This window comes from Alosa sapidissima, chromosome 21, assembly GCF_018492685.1.
Source record: "Alosa sapidissima isolate fAloSap1 chromosome 21, fAloSap1.pri, whole genome shotgun sequence".
Classification (NCBI taxonomy): Eukaryota; Metazoa; Chordata; class Actinopteri; order Clupeiformes; family Clupeidae; genus Alosa; species Alosa sapidissima.
In genome coordinates this window covers 11,367,002-11,384,526 of record NC_055977.1, presented here as the reverse complement: position 1 = coordinate 11,384,526, position 17,525 = coordinate 11,367,002, and the positions used below count along the sequence as shown (strand labels likewise).

At 39.4% G+C, this 17,525-nt stretch overlaps 1 protein-coding gene across 6 annotated transcripts in view; it reads right to left on the bottom strand.

The window, feature by feature from the left end:
• Positions 1-17,525, bottom strand: part of si:ch211-250g4.3 (nesprin-1) — a 50,703-nt gene that overhangs the window by 23,183 nt on the left and 9,995 nt on the right. For 3 of the 6 annotated variants that reach the window (XM_042076428.1, XM_042076429.1, XM_042076430.1), the window contains exon 5: positions 1-17,525. This exon is cut by the window's left edge. In XM_042076428.1, coding sequence (XP_041932362.1) covers positions 1-17,525 — 17,525 coding nt within the window. The other 3 variants (XM_042076432.1, XM_042076433.1, XM_042076434.1) reach the window with 3 other exon arrangements.

The window sequence follows — 17,525 nt, the reverse complement described above, 5'->3', positions numbered from 1 at the left end:
TCTTTTTCAAGCGCAAACTTTTTTTCTTGAATATACATTTTTTCTGTGGCTAGGTCACACTCATGTTTCTCCTTTTCTTGCTCAAATTCCAACTTCAATAATTTCAGGTCATTGCTGCATTTAATGTTATTTTTCACTATGTCTTCAATTTCTTTCTGTTGTTGGTCAATTTTAATCTTTTGTTGTGACAGCTGATATCTTTCCTGTTGAATGTCATACTTTTCCATTTCCATAACTTTCCTCTGTTTGTTTATGTCTTCCTCTTGGAGAGACAAGTTGTCCAATTTGACCTTCAGTGCTTCCTCTTTTTGTTGTATCTCCTCTCTGAAATTCCTTACTTCGTTAGGAATTTGATGTAAATCTTCCCATTCCTTTTCTAGAGTAGCCCTCTCGTATTCCAACATATCTTTATCATGTCTTAGACCATCTCTCTCATTTTCCAGAGCCTTCTTATCCTGTTCTAGAACCTCTTTCTGATGTTGTATCTCCCTTTCCAGTTCCAGCATCTCTCTCTCAATGCCTTGCTTCCTGAACACTTGTTCTGGTGCTGGTGTAGCCTCCTGGTCCATTTCCTTCTCCTCTGTTTGAACACCAGTATCCACCTGTCTCTGTACAAGTAATTGTGCTTGCAAAAGTTCATCTCTTTCTCTTTTCAACAGCTCTTTTTCTTTTTCTAGATATTCAGTCTTTGATTTTTCCATGTCATTTAGTTTCCTGGTGTTTCTTCTGATGGTGTGCTCCAGCTCTCTTCTTTTGGCCTCTAGCTCAGATTTTGTGAGTTCCATCTCTCCCATCTCTCGTTTCATCTTCTGCATCTTGTCGTCCAGTTCATCCTTCTGCTTCTTCATGTCTTCCCTCAAGGTTACCATTTCCTCCATCTCTTGCTTCAGCATCACCAGCTTCACCTCAGTTTCCTCCTTTTGTTTCTGTATGTTAGATTTTAATTTCTCCAGTTCTTCCTTCTCAGCTTTCATTTCAAACATTTCCTTTTCAAGCTCCTCTTTCTGTCTTTGAACATCAAATTTGACTGTCTCAAGATGATCAATCTCCATTGTTGTCTTCTCCATTTTTCTGTCAATTTCTTCTCTTTCCCTTTTCAATTCATCCCTCAACTTCTGTAGTGTGTCCATTTCTCTCTGCATTTCTTCCATTTTTGTGTTGAGTTCTTCTTGTGCTTTGGCAAGTTGCTCTGTGTCAACCAGGGCTTCACTAATTCTGCCTTCGAGAACATCTTGGCCATCTTTTTTCATCTTGTCTACCTCTGACTGAAGATGCTCCATCTGCATTCGTCTATTGTCTATATCTTCCCTTTCTTTTTCCATTTCCTTTCTTTCTCTTTTCATATCTTCTTTGGTTTTCTCCAGCATTTGCCACTCTGTTTCAACTTTAGTTCTTTGTTCCTGAAGCTCACCTCTCATTTTATGTCTTTCTTTCTCAATGTCTTGTCTAGCTGTCTCAAGACTTTGTGTTTGGAAGTTAAGTGAACTTTCAGTTTCTGTCACCTTGTTGCTCTGAATTTCCAATAAGCTGATCCGCATGTAAAGCTCACTTTCTAAGTTTAGTAGCTCTTTTCTATCATTGTCAAACTGGCCTTGTAACATGGCTCTCATCTCATTCAGCTCCTCCCTCTCAAGAGCAATTCTATTCATTGCTTTATTTAATTCATCTTTAGCTTGTTGTATGTCAGTGTTTGATTTTTCCATGTCATTTAGTTTCCTGGTGTTTCTTCTGATGGTGTGCTCCAGCTCTCTTCTTTTGGCCTCTAGCTCAGATTTTGTGAGTTCCATCTCTCCCATCTCTCGTTTCATCTTCTGCATCTTGTCGTCCAGTTCATCCTTCTGCTTCTTCATGTCTTCCCTCAAGGCTCCCATTTCCTCCATCTCTTGCTGCAGCGTCACTAGTTTTGCCTCAGTGTCCTCCTTCTGTTTCAAGATGTCAGATTTTAGCGTCTCCAGTTCTTCCTTCTCAGCTTTCATTTCAAACATTGCCTTTTCAAGCTCCTCCTTCCGTCTTTGAACATCAAATTTGACTGTCTCAAGATGATCAATCTCCATTATTGTCTTCTCCATTTTTCTGTCCATTTCTCCTCTTTTCCTTTTCAATTCATCCCTCAGCTTCTTGAGGGCATCCATTTCTCTCTTCATGTCTTCCATTTTTGTGTTGAGTTCTTCTTGTGCTTTGGCAAGTTGCTCTGTGTCAACCAGGGCTTCACTAATTCTGCCTTCGCGAACATCTTGGCCATCTTTTTTCATCTTGTCTACCTCTGCCTGAAGATGCTCCATCTGCATTCGTCTATTGTCTATATCTTCCCTTTCTTTTTCCATTTCCTTTCTTTCTCTTTTCATATCTTCTTTGGTTTTCTCCAGCATTTGCCACTCTGTTTCAACTTTAGTTCTTTGTTCCTGAAGCTCACCTCTCATTTTATGTCTTTCTTTCTCAATGTCTTGTCTAGCTGTCTCAAGACTTTGTGTTTGGAAATTAAGTGAACTTTCAGTTTCTGTCACCTTGTTGCTCTGAATTTCCAATAAGCTGATCCGCATGTAAAGCTCACTTTCTAAGTTTAGTAGCTCTTTTCTATCATTGTCAAACTGGCCTTGTAACATGGCTCTCATCTCATTCAGCTCCTCCCTCTCAAGAGCAATTCTATTCATTGCTTTATTTAATTCATCTTTAGCTTGTTGTATGTCAGTCTTTGATTTTTCCATGTCATTTAGTTTCCTGGTGTTTCTTCTGATGGTGTGCTCCAGCTCTCTTCTTTTGGCCTCCAGCTCAGATTTTGTGAGTTCCATCTCTCCCATCTCTCGTTTCATCTTCTGCATGTTGTCATCCAGTTCATCCTTCTGCTTCTGCATGTCATCCCTCAAGGTTACCATTTCCTCCATCTCTTGCTTCGCCTCAGTTTCCTCCTTTTGTTTCTGTATGTTAGATTTTAACCTCTCCAGTTCTTCCTTCTCAGCTTTCATTTTAAACATTGCCTTTTCAAGTTCCTCCTTCTGTCTTTGAACATCTAATTTGACTGTCTTCAGATCTTTCATCTCCATCTTTGTGTGCTCTTTTTTTCTGTCAAGTTCTTGTCTTTCTTTTTTAAACTCATCCCTCAGTTTCTGAAGTCTGTCCATTTCTCTCTGCATTTCTTCCATTTTTGTGTTGAGTTCTTCCTGCGCTTTGGTAAGTTGTATTTTCTCAATAGAAGCGTTTCTAATTTGGTCTTCGAGAGCATCTTGGGCTTCTTTTTTAATCTTTTCTATTTCTGCCTGTAGTTGGACCATTTCCATTTGTCTCAAGTCCATATCTTCTCTTTGTTTCTGTATGTTTTCTTTGCTTTTATCCAACATTTGCCACTCTTTTTCAATTATACCTCTCTGTTCCTGAAAATGTTCTATCATTTTACCTCTTTCTTTTTCCATGCCCTCTCTAGCTGTCTTAAGAGTTTGGCTTTGGATTAGAAGTGCATATTGAGTTTCTCTCAGTTTGTTGCTCTCAATTTCAAACAACTCAATCCTTTGCTGAAACTCCCTTTTCAAGTTTTGAAGCTCTTTTCTATCATTATCAAACTGGCCTTGTAAAATCGTTTTCATCTCATTTAGTTCTTCCCTCTCAAGAGCAATTCTATTCATTGCATTATCCACCTCCTTTTTAGCTTGTTGTAAGTCAGTCTTTGATTTTTCCATGTCATTTAGTTTCCTGGTGTTTCTTCTGATGGTGTGCTCCAGCTCTCTTCTTTTGGCCTCTAGCTCAGATTTTGTGAGTTCCATCTCTTCCATCTCTCGTTTCATCTTCTGCATCCTGTCATCCAGTTCATTCTTCTGCTTCTTCATGTCTTCCCTCAAGGCTCCCATTTCCTCCATCTCTTGCTGCAGCGTCACTAGTTTTGCGTCAGTGTCCTCCTTCTGTTTCAAGATGTCAGATTTTAGCCTCTCCAGTTCTTCCTTTTCAACCTTTGTGTCAAACATTGCCTTTTCAAGCTCTTCCTTCTGTCTTTGAATATCGGATTTGACTGTCTGAAGATGGTCAATCTCAATCTTTGTCTGCTCCATATTTCTATCAAGTTCTTCTCTTTCCCTTTGCAACTCATCCTTAAGCTTCTGAAGGGTGTCCATTTCAACCTTAATTTCACCCATTTTTGTGTTGAGTTCTTCCTTTGCTTTGGCAAGTTGTACAGTCTCAATAGAGGCTTCTCTAATTGTGTCTTCTCTCAGTTTGTTGCTCTCAATTTCAAACAACTCCATCCTTTGATGAAGCTCCCTTTCCATCCTTTGAAGCTCATTTTTATCATCCTCAAACTGGCTTTGCAAAACCACTTTCATTTCATTTAATTCTTCCTTCTCAAGGGTGATTTTCCTCATTGCATTATCCACCTCCTCTTTAGCTTGTTGTATGTCAGTCTTTGATTTTTCCATGTCATTTAGTTTCCTGGTGTTTCTTCTGATGGTGTGCTCCAGCTCTCTTCTTTTGGCCTCTAGCTCAGATTTTGTGAGTTCCATCTCTCCCATCTCTCGTTTCATCTTCTGCATCTTGTCGTCCAGTTCATCCTTCTGCTTCTTCATGTCTTCCCTCAAGGCTCCCATTTCCTCCATCTCTTGCTGCAGCGTCACTAGTTTTGCCTCAGTGTCCTCCTTCTGTTTCAAGATGTCAGATTTTAGCGTCTCCAGTTCTTCCTTTTCAACCTTTGTGTCAAACATTGCCTTTTCAAGCTCTTCTTTCTGTCTTTGAATATCGGATTTGACTGTCTCAAGATGGTCAATCTCAATCTTTGTCTGCTCCATATTTCTATCATGTTCTTCTCTTTCCCTTTTCAACTCATCTTTAAGTTTCTGAAGGGTGTCCATTTCAACCTTAATTTCACCCATTTTTGTGTCGAGTTCTTCCTTTGCTTTGGCAAGTTGCACAGTCTCAATAGAGGCTTCTCTAATTGTGTCTTCGAGACCAACTTGGGCTTCATTTTTCATTTTGACTACCTCCATTTGAAGCTGCTCCATTTCAACTTGTCTTAGGCCAATTTCTTTCCTTTCTTGATCCAGTTCCATTCTTTCCCTTTTCATCTCTTCTTTAGCCTCGACCAATTTTTGCCACTCGTTTGTGAGGATATCTCTCTGTTCCTGAAACTCATCTGACATTTTACCTCTTTCCTTTTCCATGTCTTCTCTAGATGTCTGAAGAGTTTGTCTTTGGAGTTGAAGTTGATTTTGAGTTTCTCTCAGTTTGTTGTTCTCAATTTCAAACAACTCCATCCTTTGATGAAGCTCCCTTTCCATCCTTTGAAGCTCATTTTTATCATCCTCAAATTGGCTTTGCAAAACCAATTTCATTTCATTTAATTCTTCCTTCTCAAGGGTGATTTTCCTCATTGCATTATCCACCTCCTCTTTAGCTTGTTGTATGTCAGTCTTTGATTTTTCCATGTCATTTAGTTTCCTGGTGTTTCTTCTGATGGTGTGCTCCAGCTCTCTTCTTTTGGCCTCTAGCTCAGATTTTGTGAGTTCCATCTCTTCCATCTCTCGTTTCATCTTCTGCATCCTGTCATCCAGTTCATTCTTCTGCTTCTTCATGTCTTCCCTCAAGGCTCCCATTTCCTCCATCTCTTGCTGCAGCGTCACTAGTTTTGCGTCAGTGTCCTCCTTCTGTTTCAAGATGTCAGATTTTAGCCTCTCCAGTTCTTCCTTTTCAACCTTTGTGTCAAACATTGCCTTTTCAAGCTCTTCCTTCTGTCTTTGAATATCGGATTTGACTGTCTGAAGATGGTCAATCTCAATCTTTGTCTGCTCAATATTTCTATCAAGTTCTTCTCTTTCCCTTTGCAACTCATCCTTAAGCTTCTGAAGGGTGTCCATTTCAACCTTAATTTCACCCATTTTTGTGTTGAGTTCTTCCTTTGCTTTGGCAAGTTGTACAGTCTCAATAGAGGCTTCTCTAATTGTGTCTTCTCTCAGTTTGTTGCTCTCAATTTCAAACAACTCCATCCTTTGATGAAGCTCCCTTTCCATCCTTTGAAGCTCATTTTTATCATCCTCAAACTGGCTTTGCAAAACCACTTTCATTTCATTTAATTCTTCCTTCTCAAGGGTGATTTTCCTCATTGCATTATCCACCTCCTCTTTAGCTTGTTGTATGTCAGTCTTTGATTTTTCCATGTCATTTAGTTTCCTGGTGTTTCTTCTGATGGTGTGCTCCAGCTCTCTTCTTTTGGCCTCTAGCTCAGATTTTGTGAGTTCCATCTCTCCCATCTCTCGTTTCATCTTCTGCATCTTGTCGTCCAGTTCATCCTTCTGCTTCTTCATGTCTTCCCTCAAGGCTCCCATTTCCTCCATCTCTTGCTGCAGCGTCACTAGTTTTGCCTCAGTGTCCTCCTTCTGTTTCAAGATGTCAGATTTTAGCGTCTCCAGTTCTTCCTTTTCAACCTTTGTGTCAAACATTGCCTTTTCAAGCTCTTCTTTCTGTCTTTGAATATCGGATTTGACTGTCTCAAGATGGTCAATCTCAATCTTTGTCTGCTCCATATTTCTATCATGTTCTTCTCTTTCCCTTTTCAACTCATCTTTAAGTTTCTGAAGGGTGTCCATTTCAACCTTAATTTCACCCATTTTTGTGTCGAGTTCTTCCTTTGCTTTGGCAAGTTGCACAGTCTCAATAGAGGCTTCTCTAATTGTGTCTTCGAGACCAACTTGGGCTTCATTTTTCATTTTGACTACCTCCATTTGAAGCTGCTCCATTTCAACTTGTCTTAGGCCAATTTCTTTCCTTTCTTGATCCAGTTCCATTCTTTCCCTTTTCATCTCTTCTTTAGCCTCGACCAATTTTTGCCACTCGTTTGTGAGGATATCTCTCTGTTCCTGAAACTCATCTGACATTTTACCTCTTTCCTTTTCCATGTCTTCTCTAGATGTCTGAAGAGTTTGTCTTTGGAGTTGAAGTTGATTTTGAGTTTCTCTCAGTTTGTTGTTCTCAATTTCAAACAACTCCATCCTTTGATGAAGCTCCCTTTCCATCCTTTGAAGCTCATTTTTATCATCCTCAAATTGGCTTTGCAAAACCAATTTCATTTCATTTAATTCTTCCTTCTCAAGGGTGATTTTCCTCATTGCATTATCCACCTCCTCTTTAGCTTGTTGTATGTCAGTCTTTGATTTTTCCATGTCATTTAGTTTCCTGGTGTTTCTTCTGATGGTGTGCTCCAGCTCTCTTCTTTTGGCCTCTAGCTCAGATTTTGTGAGTTCCATCTCTTCCATCTCTCGTTTCATCTTCTGCATCCTGTCATCCAGTTCATTCTTCTGCTTCTTCATGTCTTCCCTCAAGGCTCCCATTTCCTCCATCTCTTGCTGCAGCGTCACTAGTTTTGCGTCAGTGTCCTCCTTCTGTTTCAAGATGTCAGATTTTAGCCTCTCCAGTTCTTCCTTTTCAACCTTTGTGTCAAACATTGCCTTTTCAAGCTCTTCCTTCTGTCTTTGAATATCGGATTTGACTGTCTGAAGATGGTCAATCTCAATCTTTGTCTGCTCAATATTTCTATCAAGTTCTTCTCTTTCCCTTTGCAACTCATCCTTAAGCTTCTGAAGGGTGTCCATTTCAACCTTAATTTCACCCATTTTTGTGTTGAGTTCTTCCTTTGCTTTGGCAAGTTGTACAGTCTCAATAGAGGCTTCTCTAATTGTGTCTTCTCTCAGTTTGTTGCTCTCAATTTCAAACAACTCCATCCTTTGATGAAGCTCCCTTTCCATCCTTTGAAGCTCATTTTTATCATCCTCAAACTGGCTTTGCAAAACCACTTTCATTTCATTTAATTCTTCCTTCTCAAGGGTGATTTTCCTCATTGCATTATCCACCTCCTCTTTAGCTTGTTGTATGTCAGTCTTTGATTTTTCCATGTCATTTAGTTTCCTGGTGTTTCTTCTGATGGTGTGCTCCAGCTCTCTTCTTTTGGCCTCTAGCTCAGATTTTGTGAGTTCCATCTCTCCCATCTCTCGTTTCATCTTCTGCATCTTGTCGTCCAGTTCATCCTTCTGCTTCTTCATGTCTTCCCTCAAGGCTCCCATTTCCTCCATCTCTTGCTGCAGCGTCACTAGTTTTGCCTCAGTGTCCTCCTTCTGTTTCAAGATGTCAGATTTTAGCGTCTCCAGTTCTTCCTTTTCAACCTTTGTGTCAAACATTGCCTTTTCAAGCTCTTCTTTCTGTCTTTGAATATCGGATTTGACTGTCTCAAGATGGTCAATCTCAATCTTTGTCTGCTCCATATTTCTATCATGTTCTTCTCTTTCCCTTTTCAACTCATCTTTAAGTTTCTGAAGGGTGTCCATTTCAACCTTAATTTCACCCATTTTTGTGTCGAGTTCTTCCTTTGCTTTGGCAAGTTGCACAGTCTCAATAGAGGCTTCTCTAATTGTGTCTTCGAGACCAACTTGGGCTTCATTTTTCATTTTGACTACCTCCATTTGAAGCTGCTCCATTTCAACTTGTCTTAGGCCAATTTCTTTCCTTTCTTGATCCAGTTCCATTCTTTCCCTTTTCATCTCTTCTTTAGCCTCGACCAATTTTTGCCACTCGTTTGTGAGGATATCTCTCTGTTCCTGAAACTCATCTGACATTTTACCTCTTTCCTTTTCCATGTCTTCTCTAGATGTCTGAAGAGTTTGTCTTTGGAGTTGAAGTTGATTTTGAGTTTCTCTCAGTTTGTTGTTCTCAATTTCAAACAACTCCATCCTTTGATGAAGCTCCCTTTCCATCCTTTGAAGCTCATTTTTATCATCCTCAAATTGGCTTTGCAAAACCAATTTCATTTCATTTAATTCTTCCTTCTCAAGGGTGATTTTCCTCATTGCATTATCCACCTCCTCTTTAGCTTGTTGTATGTCAGTCTTTGATTTTTCCATGTCATTTAGTTTCCTGGTGTTTCTTCTGATGGTGTGCTCCAGCTCTCTTCTTTTGGCCTCTAGCTCAGATTTTGTGAGTTCCATCTCTTCCATCTCTCGTTTCATCTTCTGCATCCTGTCATCCAGTTCATTCTTCTGCTTCTTCATGTCTTCCCTCAAGGCTCCCATTTCCTCCATCTCTTGCTGCAGCGTCACTAGTTTTGCGTCAGTGTCCTCCTTCTGTTTCAAGATGTCAGATTTTAGCCTCTCCAGTTCTTCCTTTTCAACCTTTGTGTCAAACATTGCCTTTTCAAGCTCTTCCTTCTGTCTTTGAATATCGGATTTGACTGTCTGAAGATGGTCAATCTCAATCTTTGTCTGCTCCATATTTCTATCAAGTTCTTCTCTTTCCCTTTGCAACTCATCCTTAAGCTTCTGAAGGGTGTCCATTTCAACCTTAATTTCACCCATTTTTGTGTTGAGTTCTTCCTTTGCTTTGGCAAGTTGTACAGTCTCAATAGAGGCTTCTCTAATTGTGTCTTCTCTCAGTTTGTTGCTCTCAATTTCAAACAACTCCATCCTTTGATGAAGCTCCCTTTCCATCCTTTGAAGCTCATTTTTATCATCCTCAAACTGGCTTTGCAAAACCACTTTCATTTCATTTAATTCTTCCTTCTCAAGGGTGATTTTCCTCATTGCATTATCCACCTCCTCTTTAGCTTGTTGTATGTCAGTCTTTGATTTTTCCATGTCATTTAGTTTCCTGGTGTTTCTTCTGATGGTGTGCTCCAGCTCTCTTCTTTTGGCCTCTAGCTCAGATTTTGTGAGTTCCATCTCTCCCATCTCTCGTTTCATCTTCTGCATCTTGTCGTCCAGTTCATCCTTCTGCTTCTTCATGTCTTCCCTCAAGGCTCCCATTTCCTCCATCTCTTGCTGCAGCGTCACTAGTTTTGCCTCAGTGTCCTCCTTCTGTTTCAAGATGTCAGATTTTAGCGTCTCCAGTTCTTCCTTTTCAACCTTTGTGTCAAACATTGCCTTTTCAAGCTCTTCTTTCTGTCTTTGAATATCGGATTTGACTGTCTCAAGATGGTCAATCTCAATCTTTGTCTGCTCCATATTTCTATCATGTTCTTCTCTTTCCCTTTTCAACTCATCTTTAAGTTTCTGAAGGGTGTCCATTTCAACCTTAATTTCACCCATTTTTGTGTCGAGTTCTTCCTTTGCTTTGGCAAGTTGCACAGTCTCAATAGAGGCTTCTCTAATTGTGTCTTCGAGACCAACTTGGGCTTCATTTTTCATTTTGACTACCTCCATTTGAAGCTGCTCCATTTCAACTTGTCTTAGGCCAATTTCTTTCCTTTCTTGATCCAGTTCCATTCTTTCCCTTTTCATCTCTTCTTTAGCCTCGACCAATTTTTGCCACTCGTTTGTGAGGATATCTCTCTGTTCCTGAAACTCATCTGACATTTTACCTCTTTCCTTTTCCATGTCTTCTTTAGATGTCTGAAGAGTTTGTCTTTGGAGTTGAAGTTGATTTTGAGTTTCTCTCAGTTTGTTGTTCTCAATTTCAAACAACTCCATCCTTTGATGAAGCTCCCTTTCCATCCTTTGAAGCTCATTTTTATCATCCTCAAATTGGCTTTGCAAAACCAATTTCATTTCATTTAATTCTTCCTTCTCAAGGGTGATTTTCCTCATTGCATTATCCACCTCCTCTTTAGCTTGTTGTATGTCAGTCTTTGATTTTTCCATGTCATTTAGTTTCCTGGTGTTTCTTCTGATGGTGTGCTCCAGCTCTCTTCTTTTGGCCTCTAGCTCAGATTTTGTGAGTTCCATCTCTTCCATCTCTCGTTTCATCTTCTGCATCCTGTCATCCAGTTCATTCTTCTGCTTCTTCATGTCTTCCCTCAAGGCTCCCATTTCCTCCATCTCTTGCTGCAGCGTCACTAGTTTTGCGTCAGTGTCCTCCTTCTGTTTCAAGATGTCAGATTTTAGCCTCTCCAGTTCTTCCTTTTCAACCTTTGTGTCAAACATTGCCTTTTCAAGCTCTTCCTTCTGTCTTTGAATATCGGATTTGACTGTCTGAAGATGGTCAATCTCAATCTTTGTCTGCTCCATATTTCTATCAAGTTCTTCTCTTTCCCTTTGCAACTCATCCTTAAGCTTCTGAAGGGTGTCCATTTCAACCTTAATTTCACCCATTTTTGTGTTGAGTTCTTCCTTTGCTTTGGCAAGTTGTACAGTCTCAATAGAGGCTTCTCTAATTGTGTCTTCTCTCAGTTTGTTGCTCTCAATTTCAAACAACTCCATCCTTTGATGAAGCTCCCTTTCCATCCTTTGAAGCTCATTTTTATCATCCTCAAACTGGCTTTGCAAAACCACTTTCATTTCATTTAATTCTTCCTTCTCAAGGGTGATTTTCCTCATTGCATTATCCACCTCCTCTTTAGCTTGTTGTATGTCAGTCTTTGATTTTTCCATGTCATTTAGTTTCCTGGTGTTTCTTCTGATGGTGTGCTCCAGCTCTCTTCTTTTGGCCTCTAGCTCAGATTTTGTGAGTTCCATCTCTCCCATCTCTCGTTTCATCTTCTGCATCTTGTCGTCCAGTTCATCCTTCTGCTTCTTCATGTCTTCCCTCAAGGCTCCCATTTCCTCCATCTCTTGCTGCAGCGTCACTAGTTTTGCCTCAGTGTCCTCCTTCTGTTTCAAGATGTCAGATTTTAGCGTCTCCAGTTCTTCCTTTTCAACCTTTGTGTCAAACATTGCCTTTTCAAGCTCTTCTTTCTGTCTTTGAATATCGGATTTGACTGTCTCAAGATGGTCAATCTCAATCTTTGTCTGCTCCATATTTCTATCATGTTCTTCTCTTTCCCTTTTCAACTCATCTTTAAGTTTCTGAAGGGTGTCCATTTCAACCTTAATTTCACCCATTTTTGTGTCGAGTTCTTCCTTTGCTTTGGCAAGTTGCACAGTCTCAATAGAGGCTTCTCTAATTGTGTCTTCGAGACCAACTTGGGCTTCATTTTTCATTTTGACTACCTCCATTTGAAGCTGCTCCATTTCAACTTGTCTTAGGCCAATTTCTTTCCTTTCTTGATCCAGTTCCATTCTTTCCCTTTTCATCTCTTCTTTAGCCTCGACCAATTTTTGCCACTCGTTTGTGAGGATATCTCTCTGTTCCTGAAACTCATCTGACATTTTACCTCTTTCCTTTTCCATGTCTTCTCTAGATGTCTGAAGAGTTTGTCTTTGGAGTTGAAGTTGATTTTGAGTTTCTCTCAGTTTGTTGTTCTCAATTTCAAACAACTCCATCCTTTGATGAAGCTCCCTTTCCATCCTTTGAAGCTCATTTTTATCATCCTCAAATTGGCTTTGCAAAACCAATTTCATTTCATTTAATTCTTCCTTCTCAAGGGTGATTTTCCTCATTGCATTATCCACCTCCTCTTTAGCTTGTTGTATGTCAGTCTTTGATTTTTCCATGTCATTTAGTTTCCTGGTGTTTCTTCTGATGGTGTGCTCCAGCTCTCTTCTTTTGGCCTCTAGCTCAGATTTTGTGAGTTCCATCTCTTCCATCTCTCGTTTCATCTTCTGCATCCTGTCATCCAGTTCATTCTTCTGCTTCTTCATGTCTTCCCTCAAGGCTCCCATTTCCTCCATCTCTTGCTGCAGCGTCACTAGTTTTGCGTCAGTGTCCTCCTTCTGTTTCAAGATGTCAGATTTTAGCCTCTCCAGTTCTTCCTTTTCAACCTTTGTGTCAAACATTGCCTTTTCAAGCTCTTCCTTCTGTCTTTGAATATCGGATTTGACTGTCTGAAGATGGTCAATCTCAATCTTTGTCTGCTCCATATTTCTATCAAGTTCTTCTCTTTCCCTTTGCAACTCATCCTTAAGCTTCTGAAGGGTGTCCATTTCAACCTTAATTTCACCCATTTTTGTGTTGAGTTCTTCCTTTGCTTTGGCAAGTTGTACAGTCTCAATAGAGGCTTCTCTAATTGTGTCTTCTCTCAGTTTGTTGCTCTCAATTTCAAACAACTCCATCCTTTGATGAAGCTCCCTTTCCATCCTTTGAAGCTCATTTTTATCATCCTCAAACTGGCTTTGCAAAACCACTTTCATTTCATTTAATTCTTCCTTCTCAAGGGTGATTTTCCTCATTGCATTATCCACCTCCTCTTTAGCTTGTTGTATGTCAGTCTTTGATTTTTCCATGTCATTTAGTTTCCTGGTGTTTCTTCTGATGGTGTGCTCCAGCTCTCTTCTTTTGGCCTCTAGCTCAGATTTTGTGAGTTCCATCTCTCCCATCTCTCGTTTCATCTTCTGCATCTTGTCGTCCAGTTCATCCTTCTGCTTCTTCATGTCTTCCCTCAAGGCTCCCATTTCCTCCATCTCTTGCTGCAGCGTCACTAGTTTTGCCTCAGTGTCCTCCTTCTGTTTCAAGATGTCAGATTTTAGCGTCTCCAGTTCTTCCTTTTCAACCTTTGTGTCAAACATTGCCTTTTCAAGCTCTTCCTTCTGTCTTTGAATATCGGATTTGACTGTCTCAAGATGGTCAATCTCAATCTTTGTCTGCTCCATATTTCTATCATGTTCTTCTCTTTCCCTTTTCAACTCATCTTTAAGTTTCTGAAGGGTGTCCATTTCAACCTTAATTTCACCCATTTTTGTGTCGAGTTCTTCCTTTGCTTTGGCAAGTTGCACAGTCTCAATAGAGGCTTCTCTAATTGTGTCTTCGAGACCAACTTGGGCTTCATTTTTCATTTTGACTACCTCCATTTGAAGCTGCTCCATTTCAACTTGTCTTAGGCCAATTTCTTTCCTTTCTTGATCCAGTTCCATTCTTTCCCTTTTCATCTCTTCTTTAGCCTCGACCAATTTTTGCCACTCGTTTGTGAGGATATCTCTCTGTTCCTGAAACTCATCTGACATTTTACCTCTTTCCTTTTCCATGTCTTCTCTAGATGTCTGAAGAGTTTGTCTTTGGAGTTGAAGTTGATTTTGAGTTTCTCTCAGTTTGTTGTTCTCAATTTCAAACAACTCCATCCTTTGATGAAGCTCCCTTTCCATCCTTTGAAGCTCATTTTTATCATCCTCAAATTGGCTTTGCAAAACCAATTTCATTTCATTTAATTCTTCCTTCTCAAGGGTGATTTTCCTCATTGCATTATCCACCTCCTCTTTAGCTTGTTGTATGTCAGTCTTTGATTTTTCCATGTCATTTAGTTTCCTGGTGTTTCTTCTGATGGTGTGCTCCAGCTCTCTTCTTTTGGCCTCTAGCTCAGATTTTGTGAGTTCCATCTCTTCCATCTCTCGTTTCATCTTCTGCATCCTGTCATCCAGTTCATTCTTCTGCTTCTTCATGTCTTCCCTCAAGGCTCCCATTTCCTCCATCTCTTGCTGCAGCGTCACTAGTTTTGCGTCAGTGTCCTCCTTCTGTTTCAAGATGTCAGATTTTAGCCTCTCCAGTTCTTCCTTTTCAACCTTTGTGTCAAACATTGCCTTTTCAAGCTCTTCCTTCTGTCTTTGAATATCGGATTTGACTGTCTGAAGATGGTCAATCTCAATCTTTGTCTGCTCCATATTTCTATCAAGTTCTTCTCTTTCCCTTTGCAACTCATCCTTAAGCTTCTGAAGGCTGTCCATTTCAACCTTAATTTCACCCATTTTTGTGTTGAGTTCTTCCTTTGCTTTGGCAAGTTGTACAGTCTCAATAGAGGCTTCTCTAATTGTGTCTTCTCTCAGTTTGTTGCTCTCAATTTCAAACAACTCCATCCTTTGATGAAGCTCCCTTTCCATCCTTTGAAGCTCATTTTTATCATCCTCAAACTGGCTTTGCAAAACCACTTTCATTTCATTTAATTCTTCCTTCTCAAGGGTGATTTTCCTCATTGCATTATCCACCTCCTCTTTAGCTTGTTGTATGTCAGTCTTTGATTTTTCCATGTCATTTAGTTTCCTGGTGTTTCTTCTGATGGTGTGCTCCAGCTCTCTTCTTTTGGCCTCTAGCTCAGATTTTGTGAGTTCCATCTCTCCCATCTCTCGTTTCATCTTCTGCATCTTGTCGTCCAGTTCATCCTTCTGCTTCTTCATGTCTTCCCTCAAGGCTCCCATTTCCTCCATCTCTTGCTGCAGCGTCACTAGTTTTGCCTCAGTGTCCTCCTTCTGTTTCAAGATGTCAGATTTTAGCGTCTCCAGTTCTTCCTTTTCAACCTTTGTGTCAAACATTGCCTTTTCAAGCTCTTCCTTCTGTCTTTGAATATCGGATTTGACTGTCTCAAGATGGTCAATCTCAATCTTTGTCTGCTCCATATTTCTATCATGTTCTTCTCTTTCCCTTTTCAACTCATCTTTAAGTTTCTGAAGGGTGTCCATTTCAACCTTAATTTCACCCATTTTTGTGTCGAGTTCTTCCTTTGGTTTGGCAAGTTGTACAGTCTCAATAGAGGCTTCTCTAAATGTGTCTTCGAGACCAAATTGGGCTTTATGTTTGATTTTGACTACCTCCATTTGAAGCTGCTCCATTTCAACTTGTCTCAGGCCAATTTCTTTCCTTTCTTGATCCAGTTCCTTTCTTTCCCTTTTTATCTCTTCTTTAGCCTCGACCAATTGTTGCCAATCATTTGTGAGGATATCTCTCTGTTTCTGAAACTCATCTGACATTTTACCTCTTTCCTTTTCCATGTCTTCCCTAGATTTCTGAAGAGTTTGTCTTTCTAGTTGAAGTTCATTTTGAGTTTCTCTCAGTTTGTAGCTCTCAATTTCAAACAACTCCATCCTTTGATTAAACTCTGTAATCCTATTTTCGAGAACATCATGCCTTTCTTTTCTGTTTGTTTCTATCTCTTTCTGAATTTCCTCCATCTGTACTCTTCTCATGTCTATTTCCTCCCTCTCCTGTTTGATTTCTACCCTTTGTTGTTGTATCTCTTCTATTGCTTTGTTAAGCATTTGCCTTTCATTTTCAAGGATATCGCTTTGTTCTTGAATCACTTTTGCCATTTTACCTCTTTCACATTCTACATCTTCCCTAGTTTTCTCCAGAGTTTGTATTTGTATTTTAAGAGCATATTTATTTTCTCTAAGTTTGTTGTGTGTAGTTTCAAAAAAGTTGATTTTCTGGTCAAGCTCCTTCTCAATCCTTTTAAGCTCTTTTCTATCATTCTGAAACTGGGTTTCTAAAATAGATTTCATCTCTTTTAGCTCTTTCCTTTCCAGTGTTATCCTCTCCATAAGTGCATCTAGTTCTTCTTTAGCCTGTTGTATTTTTGTCTTTGATTTTTCCATCTCATTAAGTTTTCTGGTGTTTCTTCTGATGGTGTGCTCCAGTTGCCTTCTCTCGGCCTCCAGCTCAGCTTTAGTGAGTTCCATTTCTCTCATCTCCCTTTTCATCTTTTGTATTTTGTCATCTACATCTTCTCTCTGTTTTTGAATGTCATTTTCAATGCTTTTAACTTTTTCCATTTCTTTTTTCAAGAGTTTTAATTTAGCTTCTGTTTCCTCCCTTTGTCCGGATAAGTCATTTTTTTCTTTCTCTATGTGCTGTTTTTCCTTCTTTGTCTGCACCATTGTTTTATCAAGTTCTTCTTTTTGCCTTTTTATGTTAGTTTCCTTTTCCTCTAGTATTTGTATATCAATTTTCACTTTTTCCATCCTTACCTCAATTTCATCATGTTTCATCTTTACCTCCATTTTTTCTCTCTGGAGATCAGCCCTATTTTTTTCCATGTCAGCCATTTTGTTTTTTAGTTCCTCCATTTCTTTCTGAATTTGTTCTTTCTTCAGTTTTTCTGCTTTTATTGTGTCCTCCAAGAGTTTCTGAGCATCTTGTCTTTGTTGTTGTATTTCAGCCTGCAGAAATTCCTTCACTTTTTCTAAATCTTTCCATTTTTGTTCAAGTTCATTTCTGCTCTCATTCAATTCTTTACTCTGTTTTTTAATTTCTTCATCAAACTCTTCCTTTTGTTTTGTAAGTTGCCCTGCTTGTTCCTCTATTTCCCTCTTTTCTCTTTTCATTTCATTTGAGATTATTTCCAATTTTGTGGTTTTCTTTTGGATCTCTACATTTTCAGTTAGTAATTCACTCTTCTGTTTTTCAAGCTGTTCCCTATCGTTTAGTATTTCTTGTTTTTGTCTTTCTATCTCTACTTTAACTATGTCTAGATCTTCTCTGATCTTTTTGGCATCTCTCTCATTGTCTTCTTTTTCTTTTAGCAGTTCTAGTTTCTTTTCCCCCAGAACTATTTTGTCTTTATCAAGTTGAGCTTGGCTGCGCTGAACATTTTCTTGCTTTCTTTGAATCTCGGCATGCATCAGTTCAAGCTCTTGCTTCATTCTGAATGAGTCCAAATTCATATGGTCAACCTTTTCCTTCTCTTTGTTGAGCTGTTTTGTCATTGTTTCTAACCTGCTGTTTTCATCTTTGATCCTGTCCTTCATTTTTTCTATATTGTCTTTCTCTCTGTCTATCTCAAGCTTTATTTCCTCTAGTTCACATCTCTGTGTTTGGAGTATCTCTTTCTGTTGCTGTATGTAATTTTGATGTTCCTCCATCTCAGACATACTGATTGAGAACTGATGTTTTTCTAGCTCATCTCCCATCCCGGAGTCATCCAAGTCTTTCTCGTCTTTCATTTCCCGTTCAGGTGCATGTCTGAGTTGCAGAATCTCAGCCTTTAGTATTTC